This window comes from Urocitellus parryii, chromosome 3 (genome assembly GCF_045843805.1).
Source record: "Urocitellus parryii isolate mUroPar1 chromosome 3, mUroPar1.hap1, whole genome shotgun sequence".
NCBI lineage: Eukaryota > Metazoa > Chordata > Mammalia > Rodentia > Sciuridae > Urocitellus > Urocitellus parryii.
Genome location: NC_135533.1, coordinates 56,675,571 through 56,688,749, shown reverse-complemented (window position 1 = coordinate 56,688,749; position 13,179 = coordinate 56,675,571). Strand labels below are relative to the sequence as shown.

Below are 13,179 nucleotides of genomic sequence, written 5' to 3'. Positions count from 1 at the left end.
CACCAGAAGTAACTATTTTTAAAAATTGATTTTTCCTCCATTACTTGTTTTCTTACATGTAGATATATACCTATATATTTGCATTTTTCCCCCTTACATAAACAGAAGCATATTACACAAAGTCCTTACATTTCTTTTTTTTTTTTTTTTTTCCCTCTTAAAAAAAATATGTTGAAGGGCTGGGGATGTTGCTCAGTGGTTAAGTACCTCTGGGTTCAATCCCCAGTACCAAAAAAATGTGCTAAAAGATCACTTCATATAGTGTATTTTTCTATACTACTACCTAGCTTCTGGACAGACTTAAGTACTTGATTTATTCAACCAGCTCCTTCTGGGAAGACATTTATTTTCAGGCTTTTGTTATTGCAAATCAAAGTGGGATTGTACTTTTAAAAGAGTAAATGTATATAAAATTTTGCCAGCTGTTGCCAAATTCCCCTCTGGTGAGAGCTATGCAGTTTTGAATTCCCTCAGTAATGCCTGTTTTCTCAAGTCTACAATAGAGTATTTGACAGACTTGGATTTTTTCACAGTTGAGAAATTGTAATATCAGTATAGCTGTATTTCTCTCATTGTGAGTGAGACTTTTCTGTTTTTGTTTTATTTTATGATAGTTACTAGCTTTTGATGGAATAAGTGTCTGTTGATGAATTCAGTAAGAGTAGGTTAAAAACTGACTAATAAGAGGGCAACTGATAAGCAGTTGAAAGAGATCTGCTTATCATTCTATGATAAGTAGAATTGTTATGTGTAATGCTAATAATTATGTGTCCTGGTAGACATAAAGGCAAGTCTGTTACTGAGTTATAGACATTTCAGTCCACAGTCCTTATTCTTTCATTTAAAATAATCTTGTATTATTTGGTCTCTACACTAATAAGTATATACAATGAAAAAGCTGGGGAAAAAATACTAATTCCCATGGATGATATAGGTCAAGGACAGAAGCTGTTTAAAGTTTATGACATGTTTTGTAAAACGTTTAGTGTTTGTTATTTCAAGAGTGCAGATAATTTAAGGCATATGGTAATATGCAGTAGATACTAATTCAGTATCATAAACTTAAGAAGTTTAATTTGTGAATTTAATTACATTGTTAACATTATGGGTGTTTTTTCAGTTTTTTTTTATTGCATTGAATATTGAATTTGAAATAAATTGTGCTCCTTTCCTAGGTAAAATAGTATTTTCTAAATAGAATGAAATAGTCAGTTAATTGGCCTCTACTGCTTTAATATTAGAGCATATCTAAACTGAAAGGCAAGAGAAGTTGCATGTATTTTGTATTGTTGATCTTTTACTGAAAACATTAAAAAAAATTCTGCTTCATATGTAGGTTTATGAAAATCTGATCAATAATTATGTTAAAATTTTAATGTAGGAATTTGGATAAAGAGAGGGCGGTGCTACTACAACGCCGGAAAAGGGAAAATATGTCAGGTGCGTAAAAAGTTTAAGTTTAGTGTGATAGAGAAAATAAATGACTTGTATGGTTTTAGTTAGATATAAATACCCTATTGATGAATTTTTGTTGTATATATTATTTACAACCTCAGGTATAGATTTTAAATATTCTTTTTATGGCTCATAGATTTTGTATATTGATTTAAGGAAACATATTTGTTCTTCAGAGAGATGGCGATCCATTAGTTTATCATGTGAAATAGAATCTCTTTGCGCACGCGCGTGTGCGTATGTGTGTGTGTGCGTGCGTGTGCGTGTGTGTGTGTGTGTGTGTGTATGTATGTATGTGTGTTGTGGGGAATTGAACCCAGGGCTTTGTGCATGCAAGACAAGCATTCTACCAACTAAGCTATATCCCCAGCCCCTCCTTCATTTTTAAAGACAATTTCCTAAATTCTATATAAGATTTGCCATGCTTTTGGTTTAAAATATATTTGGGTTAAAACCAGTACAACTGGTTTTGAATAATCAGTTTATTTTGCAGTTCCTCCTTGATGGACATTTTGGTTCTTTTTCATTATTTTTGTTTTTAAACCCTCCTTTTTTTGGCTAGATCCCTAGAAATAGAAGTCCTGATCAAAGAGTAAGTGTATTTAGTTTTTCAAGGTGTGGCTAAATTCCTCTCCATAGGGAATTTTGAATTGCCACTGCTAATGTATGGTATTGCCTGTTTCTTTCCTCATTCACACAACCAGAGTTTTGTTGTCAGACTTTTGGATCCTTTGTAGTTTAATGAATGACATTTGTAGTTTGTATTTAAATGTACCATCTTCTTATGAGTGAGGTGAATAAAGAAATTAAAAAGTATGTTTATTCTTTAGAAAAACAGAGATAATACTGTGTCATGTGGAATGCTGTTTTACTCTTTGAAATAGAAGTATTAAATGTCCAATAATTTCATTTTGCATTTGAAGATGGTGATACCAGTGCAACTGAGAGTGGTGATGAAGTTCCTGTGGAATTATACACTGCATTTCAACATACTCCAACTTCAATTACTTTAACTGCTTCAAGAGTTTCCAAGGTCAATGATAAAAGAAGGAAAAAAAGTGGGGAGAAAGAACAAAACATTTCAAAATGTAAAAAAGTACGTTTGCTTCTTTTTAAAATGAGTAGATAAAATAGTATATAGGGGAATGAGCTTTATAGTAAAGGGAGAGTAATGAATTATAGCTAAACAGATATAGCAAAATCTAAACAAACATTTAATATATTTAGTGTGTTTTGAAGATTGAAGTGGAATAGAAATTTTGCAAACTGCTTGAAATTGTCACTCTGATAAAGTCTGAGCATAAAATACAAAAGATTGCTATTTTAGAAAACAAATTACAGTCTTAAATTTGTAATAACTTGTAACTGTTAAGGAAGCATGTGATGGTTGTTTATACCTACTCTTCTCTATTTGAATACTATCTGATTATTTTAATAAGGCTTCCTGTTTGAATTTCTTACCACTTAGGTTTTTTTCCACTTAATATTCTAAGATCTGAAGGCAAAAGAGTATCTATTAGCTAAGTTTTCGTTAAATTTGTTAATGAAATTTTGTTAGTAACAGATCACATATATGATTATGATCCCAAAAGATTATAAAGGGAAAACTTCTATCATCTAGTATTTTCATTGTATGTTTTCTATGTTTAAATACAAAAATACTTCATTATATTGCAGTTGCCTACAGTAACATGCTGTACACATTGCAGTCTATGATCAATAAGTAGGCTCTGCTCTGCTCTGCTTTGTAGGTTTGTGCAAGTATACTGTGTGGTGTTTGCAATAAGGACAAAATAGCTCAGTGATGCGTTTCTCAGAATGTATCCCTGTCATTAAGCAATATGTGACTGTAATTGCTAGTAAAGGTTTTTGTCATACACTGTAAAAAATATTTTTCCTAATGACTATCTTGTTACAGAGTAAAATTTTATGAAATCAGGACTTCAAAATAAAGGTTTTTCTTAAGTAATATTTTATGATATATTTATTTAATAGGCAGCATGTACTTTTAAATACATTTTTCATTTTCAAATTTCCTCTCTCTGTTTAAAATCAGCTTGATTATCTTAGCAGTTTTCATGTACATATCTGCCTCATTTTCTGTTATTCTTTTACTTATTTTTTATCCAGTCTGGACAATTCATTGTTGCCACATTCTACCCACACTTGCTGAACATGCTTTACCATTTGGAATATTCTTCTCTCCATCTTGATCTTTTTATTCTACTATATATAGTAAGGCCCATCTCAAGTACTATTATTTCCATGAAATTTGCTCTTCTACTATCAAATATAATCTTTCTTTGCATTCTGTCATGGCACTTGGACCTTTTATTCTTGAACTTAACCACATTTTCCCTTATTTCATTATGATGTTCCTCATCTCTTAGATTGTAATTTATACAAAGAGAGATTGTTAGGTGTTTTTGTAGTTTAGAATCCTATTAGCAATTAGCATTTTAGGGTCAGTACTTTATCACTACTCATTAGAGTGACAATTTCAAACACTTTGCAAAATTTCTATTCCACTTCAATCTTTAAACATTTAGCAATTCACTAGACGTTAAGATGTTAACACACCTTTTTGTCTACTACTTTCAAATCTTATGATTTCTTTTTTGTTTATTTTACAAAAGTTAACTTGGAAATTTCTTATGTTTCTGTTCTACATCTTTGGTTTAATACAGCATAGATTCTGTATTTTCTCTGGCTGGAATGCCTTGGGTATTTGAAATAACTAAACTCTGAGTCTTGATTATGTCTCATTTACTTTTAAAACATTGTGGTATATTTAAAAGGGAAGAGATTTTTCTCTGGCATTTAAGTTAGTAACACCAGGAATCAGGGTGTTAAAAAAAAAAAAAAAAGAAGAATCCAGGAACTGGCCACTAAAGATAACTAGTTTATTATTCTGCTAAGATTTAATTATAGTTTGGGGGCAGTATGTAATATAAAGTATATAGCAAAGGATATAATTTTGCTTTACATTCAGCATACTCTGAAGGCAAATTGTTCAAAGTAAGAATAGATTTAGCAAAAAATATTCTGGACAGATTTATTTTATATTCACAAAATCCTAGTAAGATATTTTTGGTATTTTAGCAATTCACTGCTTTTACTTCTCTTACAGATTGAGCATCCCAAATCTAGAAATTTGAAATGCTACAAAATCTGAAATGGTACTTAAAAATTTCAGGTTTTAGATTTTCAGGTTAGGGATGCCTAATTTTCAGATTACATAAATGCAAATGTTTTTCAAAATTCCAGTCTGAAAATCTTCTGTTCTTAAGTACTTTGAGTAAGGGATACTCAACCTATACCATTTTCTTTCACTGTTTCCTCTGTACACCAAAGTTGACTCTTCCTTACTCCTTGTTTACTTTTTTTTTTTTGGTATCAGCACAACGAATACACAAGCTCTAAAATCTTTTAAGTCACCTTTAGTCTTGATATACAGATTTATCTTCAAAAGCTGTATTTATTTTTCCTTTAAAATGTCTCTTTGGTGTATTTTTTCCTCTTTTCACTTCTACAAACCCAGTCTAAGCTACTATTATCTCATAGTAGTACAATAATTATCTTTTTTATTTTTTAAAATTTTTTATCTTTACCCCTTCAATCCATTATGCACTTGGATATCAGATTCCCTAGAAATATCACTTTTGTATCCTTTCTATGCTCAGAAATAAGGATTTTCATTAATAGTAAAGAGCAAATATAGTATTTAAGTCAGAATCATAAAGTCTGACTTTTTCAATAAGCCTTCCATGACCTGCTTTGATGTTATTTTAGCCAATCCTTCATCACACTACTTTTCAATAGGTAAGAGTGATAGTATATTAATTTTCCCTTGAACTTGGCAATTTCTTCCCATTTCATACATTCTTAGTTTTTTTGTACTCCCAGGATTGTATTTCTTTCATTTGTTCATCTGTCTGGATATATGCATTCTCAAAGTCCACCTAACTTTTTCAAGGTTGCTCTTTTCTAATATATTGCCTACGTACAGATTTAACACTTAAATTTATGTTTAGATCTATCTAGCTATCTCTAGGTTTATTTTTGTTAGTCTCTCTAGATAGACTTTACACTTTGGGATGAAGAATTAACAAGATAGTAATTAAGTCTTAAGTAACTCAAGATCTTGCAATTAGTGTGGCCTCAGTAAATATTTATTGAATAAATGCACTTCTGTTTACCACAGAGCTTATTATTTAAGCCGCATTAAGGGTTCAAATATTTCTTGCTAGCTAGTTGCCTTAGAGAATTAAAATTATAATATTTCCCTCCCAAACATCTCATCATTTTAACCAAATTATTACAGCATTTCTAATATCTTACCAATTTTTTCACAAAAATTTCTTTACAATTGTAATACTTATTTATGTATTTATAGTTGCCATTGGACCTTTATTTTATTTATTGATACGCGGTGCTGAGAATCAAACCAAGTGCCTCACACATGCTAGGAAAGCACTCTGCCACTGAGCCACAACCCCAGCCCTGTAATATTTATTTATTTATTTAAAAATTTTTTTTAGTTATACATGGGCACAATATCTTTATTTATTTTTATGTGGTGCTGAGGATCCAACCCAGGGTCCCACACGTAAGAGGCGTGTGCTCTACCGTTGAGCCACAACCCCAACCCCTGTAATATTTATTTTTAATTAGAAATTACAAGTATGTGCTACTGCACCCAGCATATTTTATTTTGAGTTTTTAGTTTCCACACAAAAACATAAAAGTCATACATATTCATGGTATACCATGTAATGGTAAAGTTTAAATCAACATTTGTCATTTCTTTGTGGTGAAAACTTTCAAAACCTCTTCTTCAAGCTTTTTGAAATGTACATTAAATAATTGAGTCTGTGGTTACCATACTATGCAAGAGTTATGGTTATAATATTGAGAACATAGAATATTTGGAAAGTTTTATCTGATCATCATATATACGTACTTTTATATTCTAAATACTCTTCATTATATTTGTGATAGAATAACATTCTAGTACATTTATTTACTTCAAATTCTCCAAGTTTTACTGATCAGTTTTTTTCCCTTAACTATAATACTTCAGTGAACCAGTTGATTCTTAATTATATCCAGCTTTTAAAACAACTAACCCAGAATTCCATGCTTATTTTAGGCCTTTCGTGAAGGATCTAGAAAGTCATCAAGAGTTAAGGTAAATACATTACATTTAAGGAGTTTATTTAAGTGGCTGCTTGTCTTTTTGCTCTCTTCATTGTGCACCGTTTCATCACTTATCTTACAAGAAGTGGGACCTTAGAATTCTAATTGAATTAATAAATCACTGTTGTTGTTTATTAATACTATGGAAACATTAATCAAAGGGGGTGGTGGCAGGGTAGGGTGGTACAAGCCTATAATTTCAGCAACTCTGGAAGCTGAGGCAGGAGAATTGCAAATTGGAGGCCAAATGTGGTAGCTTAGTAAGACCCTGTTTCAAAATAAGAAGAAGAAAGACTGGGGATGCAGCTTAGTGGTTTTGATCCTCAGTACCCCCTCCAAGTGTATATTCATAATTTCAGATAGTAAAATTGGAGTAATTAGAATTTTATTTATCACTGCATTTTATGTCTCCCATAGTACTTTATATTCGTTTTCTATACACATGAATACAGAATCACATTTGGGAAATTGAGATTTTACTTTTGCATAGTTTGATTCTTAAGGTAGTCAAGTCAGCTGTACCATAAAAGCATGAGTCTCACTATGTAAATACAAACTAGTCACATGTACCTTAAATTAATTAGAACACAGTCCCCTTGCTAAGAGCAAAACTCTCTTCTTTTGGCTTCTGATATCTAGATTTTTGTTGGGTCACAGAGGTAAATATATAGTGTTATAAAGCTTTCTGGGTTAGGTAGTAAAGGATAACAAGTTTCTTTTTTAAAAAAATATTTATTTTTTAGTTGTAGTTGGTCACAATACCTTTATTTCACTTATTTATTTATTTTTATGTGGTGCTGAGGATTGAACATAGAGTCCCATGCATGCCAGGCGAGTGCTCTACCGCTGAGCCACAACCCCAGCCCCAGGATAACAAGTTTCTTAAGTAGTTGAACATTAAATAGGATGTGGGGAGTGTGTTATGGTATATTTTTTGTCCCATGGTATAAAGCATAATAATTATTCGTTATGTCACATTTCTAGAAAACACATCATGAAACTATCATTTTTATCTCAAGAATATTACAACATGGTGTCATTCAGCATATGCAAGTCCCACATTTCATAAAATATTCTTTATATGATAAAGTTGAAGATTTATATTTTATTCTATTAACTTGAACTTTAGGAATTTTCTCTGATAGAATAAAGAGATCTGAAAAGTTTTTTGATTAGTTACAGGCAAATCTTATTACCTCAGTACTAGGCTTCATGAGGAAGGAACATTTTTTATTTTACTGAAATACTTTCCTTTAGTACATAAAGAGGTGAGTTAGGAATGCAAAAATTTTTCAAATTCTTTGTGAATATTAGAAAATATATTTTAACTTGAAGATCATGTTTGAAAGTCATTACAATTCAAATAAATAATTCTGTAGTAAACTTTATAAAGTTCAAGATATACAAAGTTCAAATGTGGTAGGATAATTTCTGGTCTTTTTGCTTGGATCAACTTAGAAAGCTAAATGTTTTCCAGTCCAGTTTATATTAATTTTTAATGTATATTGCCATTAATTCTGTGTATGTTTGTGTATGTAACTACTTAAGTTCAAACTGTAATACTTACTTTGCTGTGATTTTAGGGTTCAGCTCCAGAAATTGATCCTTCATCTGATGGTTCAAATTTTGGATGGGAGACAAAAATCAAAGCATGGATGGATCGATATGAAGAGGCAAACAATAACCAATATAGTGAGGGTGTCCAGAGGGAGGCACAAAGAATAGCTCTTAGATTAGGCAGTGGAAATGATAAAAAAGACATGAATAAATCAGAATTGAACACCAACAATTTACTCTTCAAACCTCCTGTAGAGGTAAATATATTGTCAAAAAATTATAAAAATCCTTTTTATGCTATATATCTTCAGTTAGACTGAAAGCAACCAAGTGTAATTCATGTCAACATATACTCTGATTTTAGAGCCATATACAAAAGAATAAAAAAATTCTGAAATCTGCCAAAGATTTGCCTCCTGATGCACTTATCATTGAATACAGAGGGAAGTTTATGTTGAGAGAACAGTTTGAAGCAAATGGATATTTCTTTAAAAGGTATCTATTTTTTCCTCACATGTTCCTTTTTTTGTAGTTAAATATTATATTTATGGATATTTAGATGCTCTGATTATATGTATTTTTTGTTTCCTGACATGATCATTTCAGTATTAAAGTGTAGTGTGGTTGACTAGTGTGACTAATATAACTTTTGAACTGTGATAACATTCACCAAAGAAAAACACAAAGATGTTTCTCAGTTTCTTACCAATCTTTGCCTTGTTGAAAATTTTAAAATAGTTCACTTGAAAGAAAAATCAAGGGGCTGGGATTGTAGCTCTGTGGTCGAGTGCTTGCCTAGCATGAGAGGAGCTGGATTCTATCCTTAGCACCACATAAAAATAAATGAATAAAAAGGGTATTGTGTTCATGTACAACTACAGATATATTTTTTTAAAAAAGATAAGACCAAAATAGTTTGGATCTATAGGATATTAGTTAAGAATTCTGATTACCTGATAGTACCAGGAATCCTTTCTATAGTAGACCTGTGCTAATTCCTTGTAACATAATTACTAGCACCTGAAAATACCATGGTGACCACAGGCAAATCTCCTTCTCCTTTTTTTAGACAGTGTTAGATTTGATTCCTATATTTTTGCCACCACTTTAGCTTTGGTGGCATTCGAATGGTTTTGGAGGCCTCTTATGTCATTTGGGATTCTTGTGGAATTAATATCTTTTAATAGTCATCGTTTCCTTGAAGTTTAGAAGTATGTTCCTATCTTTAGGGGGATAACATTGCCAATACATGTCTTACAATCTTCATTTTTTTGTTTGGAACTTGAGTTTTAAAAGATGCCTAAGAATCTTTCCCTGTTATATCAGATTTTATCTGAAATTCGAATAGTTTTAAATATACCAAGAAATATGGACTTTAAAAGCATGGAATTAGGAGGTGAGGATGGGGCTCAGTAGTAGAGTGTTCAAGGCCCTGGGTTCAGTCACCAGTACCAACCCCACAAAAGCATGGAATTAGAATCTTTCTGTAAAGGCAGTGGTAACTCTATCTTTGTAAATAATTTCTACCTCAAATTAATTGCCTTTTGACTTAGGTAAGGTTATAGGGACAGGTGAAAATCTCATTAGTATAAAGTAACAAGGGGAGGGAAGTTCTGTAGTCAAGACTAATTATTTAAAATTTTCACTAAACTGGGTACCTTGGCACACACCTGTAATCCCAGAGACTTGTAAGGCTGAGGCAGGAGGATCACAAGATCACAAAATCAAGGCCAATCTGAGCAATTTAGCAAGGCCTTGAGTAATTTAGCGAGACCCTGTCTCAAAATAAAAAGGGCTGGGGATGTCACTCAGTATGGAGCATCCCTGGATTCTATCCTCAATACCAAAATAAAAATATAATACTTATTGTCTTTTTTTTTTGAAATTTCATAAGTTTTTTTTAAAAAATCCATTCTTCTCTGAATAGCAACTTCAGATTGTTATATACAAAAATGTTAATTCCTTACAAATTTTCTTTCTTTGTAGACCATACCCTTTTGTTTTATTCTACTCAAAATTTCATGGGCTAGAAATGTGTGTTGACGCAAGAACTTTTGGGAATGAGGCTCGATTCATCAGGCGTTCTTGTACACCCAATGCAGAAGTAAGCTTACTGACATCTTTTGGGAAGTGTTGTGTGGAATTTGAGCATTAAGTACAAAAGTCTAATAGTTTAGAATACTTTAATTCTTTGCTCATCGTCTTCCTGTTGTAAAAATCTAGGTGATAACAAATTATACATCGAAGAAATTGTGATGTTTCTTATAAGAGGGAATATTGGACTTTTTAAATCCTAGAAAGTCTATTTAATGGGTAAATATGCTATGATTTTATCACGTTAGATGATAAAGCTAAAATAGATTGTATGTTACTATAAAATTTTTAATGCTCTATTTTAGGGTGGAATATAAAATACTTTTGTTTTCTATATGCCAAAATACACATTTTTAATTTTATAATTACATTTTTAGCTGGAACATTATAAGTTTTGGAGCCAGTCTCGCCTTCTCTGTGGCTTATTAGTTTTGCAACTTTATCCATGCCTTATATTTATCTATCAAAATGTATTATTAAGGAATAAAAGTATTGTGCAAATTATCTAGAAGAGTGTGTGTCACACAGTGTTAGCTGTACCACTATTGCAATTCCTCAAAACTAAAATGCTATCACTTGTAAGACTACCAATTTCAGACATGTTAAAAAGAGAAAAAAATATGCATTAGAAAATAGTTATAGTTTTATTTTTTGTTTTGGATGCCAGGTGGTAGTCTGTGGGGTAGGCAAATTGGTTGAAGGCATTGATATACTTTTGAAAAATCTTCCCAGTTGGTAACCAATGATCAATAAGTCTTAATAATTAATGGTACTTTCCCAAGTTGTGGTTATAATGTACTTTTACTAATAGCTTTGTAACTTGCAGGAGAAGGTGCTTTTAAAGATAGAAAATGGTTTACAGATGTGTTAAATTATACTTTTAACAGGTGAGGCATGAAATTGAAGATGGAACTATACATCTTTACATTTATTCTATACAAAGTATTCCAAAGGGTACTGAAATTACTATCGCCTTTGATTTTGATTATGGGAATTGGTAAGTTCAAGTTGGTAAATAAATCATCTGTTGCTTCAAAGTAGTTCTTTAATGTTCATGTAATAATTTAGGTATTATTATTGCTTTTATAACTTATTTATCATGAGGCAGTTAAAAAGTACTTGAAAATAAGCATTTTGGTATTAGCTTTCATTATTGCTGTTTAAACATTTACAATGTATAATTACTAATGCTAATTTCAGCAATATGCTATTGACTTTATTAGGTTAGAATTTTTTCTTCACTTTCTTGTATTTTAGGGGGTACGATTTTAGTTTTACAATTTACTTGGTTAAGCGGATGAATAATTTCTAATTTGCCTCTCAAGACAAAAAAAAAATTGCATCAAATTTTCTTTGTGGTGTAAATTGAAAGGGTTTGTAGAAGAACCTCCAAGAAACATATTCTGAAACACTAAGAAAGAAACGTGCTCTGAATATAAAAACTTTAAATTTAAAAATTTTAATATACAAATATGAATACAAATCCATGTACTTCACAGACTAATAGAACACTACCCATTGAAGCCTCTTAGATTTAGCAGAGTGTATCACCCTTCTTTACATTTCTTTAACATTTTGTGGTTTTTATGTCATCAAATAGTATTTAGAATTTTGTGTTATCTTTAAATTTTATGTTCATTGTAACCTACTACTTTCTTCTGCATTCTATCTTTTCTTTCATTACATGAGATAAAACTACAGTGTTGTATGTAGGCTCTAATTCATTTATTTTTACTGCTAATGGCTTTTCTCTCTTCCATTACTGATGGATCTTTTTATTTATCACAATATGTTTCTGTGACTTTTTGAACATGTATGCATTTGTACATGTTCTCTCTGTGGTAGGGAGAATGCACAGAATGTTTTAGAATGTGCAGTTTTTAACCAAAAGTGAATTAGTGAATTGCTTTCCAAAGAAACTTTTTTTAAAATACTTTCCTAAGCAGTTTAGTTCCTTTCTAATTCTTTAGTATTAGGACTTTAAAAATTTTTACTAATCCATGTGAAATGGTATCTTTACATTTTTATTTACCATTTTCTTTGATTATTTGTGACCAAATATCTTTTTCTTTCATTTTTTTTTTTCCTTTCCCTTTTCTGTTTTGGTGGTGCTGGGGATTTAACTCGGTGTCTTGTGCATACTAAGCACATACTGTTCTACTGAGCTCTACCCAGCTCCCAACTATCTTCTTATGTGTTACCATTTGGACTTCGTCTTGCTAATTGCCTAATCATATCATCTGACCCTTTCTCTGCGGTGCAGTCTTTTTCTGTGTTCTTTATATTCTGTAGCCTTTGGGGTTATAAGCATCTCAGTTCATTTTTCTGTATTTTTAAAAAACTGTGTTATGTGCTTTTTAAATGCAGATTTTTAAACAGTGTCCATTATGTTTTCTCTCAATGTGAAATTCCTTTTCCTTCAGTATTCATCTCTAATAATTATTGGAAACAGACTTATCATAATAATTTCAGCTTTTCTTTTTTAAGTCCTTTCTACCCCTAGAAGGTGGAAAATTTAACATAAAGACTCTTTCCATATCAATTTGGGAGATTGTACATCTCATTGAGATTAAGAATATAAATTTTCCATAATCTGTCTGTTTTCAAATCCTAGCCCGGTTATTTATGATCTTAGACCAGTGTGTTCAGCTCTCTGTGCACCATTATCTCAAGTATGAGAATAATAATTCTCTCCTAACAGGAATGTTTGAAGATTTAATGAGCTAACACATGTAAACAAACCATTTAAAACAGTTTCTGGCACAAAGTAACTGCTTGATTAACATATCTGGTTGGGCATGTTATAATCCCCATAATTTAGGAATTTGAGGCACGAGGATCTCAAGATCAGCCGCAGCAATTTAGCAAGACTAT

At 31.4% G+C, this 13,179-nt stretch overlaps 1 protein-coding gene across 5 annotated transcripts in view; it reads left to right on the top strand.

Moving 5' to 3' along the window:
• Positions 1–13,179, top strand: part of Kmt2e (lysine methyltransferase 2E (inactive)) — a 90,751-nt gene that overhangs the window by 56,463 nt on the left and 21,109 nt on the right. For all 5 annotated transcript variants that reach the window (XM_077795968.1, XM_026395736.2, XM_026395738.2 and 2 more), the window contains 7 exons: positions 1,382–1,440; positions 2,379–2,551; positions 6,608–6,646; positions 8,238–8,468; positions 8,576–8,706; positions 10,198–10,315; positions 11,193–11,302. In XM_077795968.1, coding sequence (XP_077652094.1) covers positions 1,382–1,440; positions 2,379–2,551; positions 6,608–6,646; positions 8,238–8,468; positions 8,576–8,706; positions 10,198–10,315; positions 11,193–11,302 — 861 coding nt within the window. The remainder of the gene's footprint in view (positions 1–1,381; positions 1,441–2,378; positions 2,552–6,607; positions 6,647–8,237; positions 8,469–8,575; positions 8,707–10,197; positions 10,316–11,192; positions 11,303–13,179) is intronic.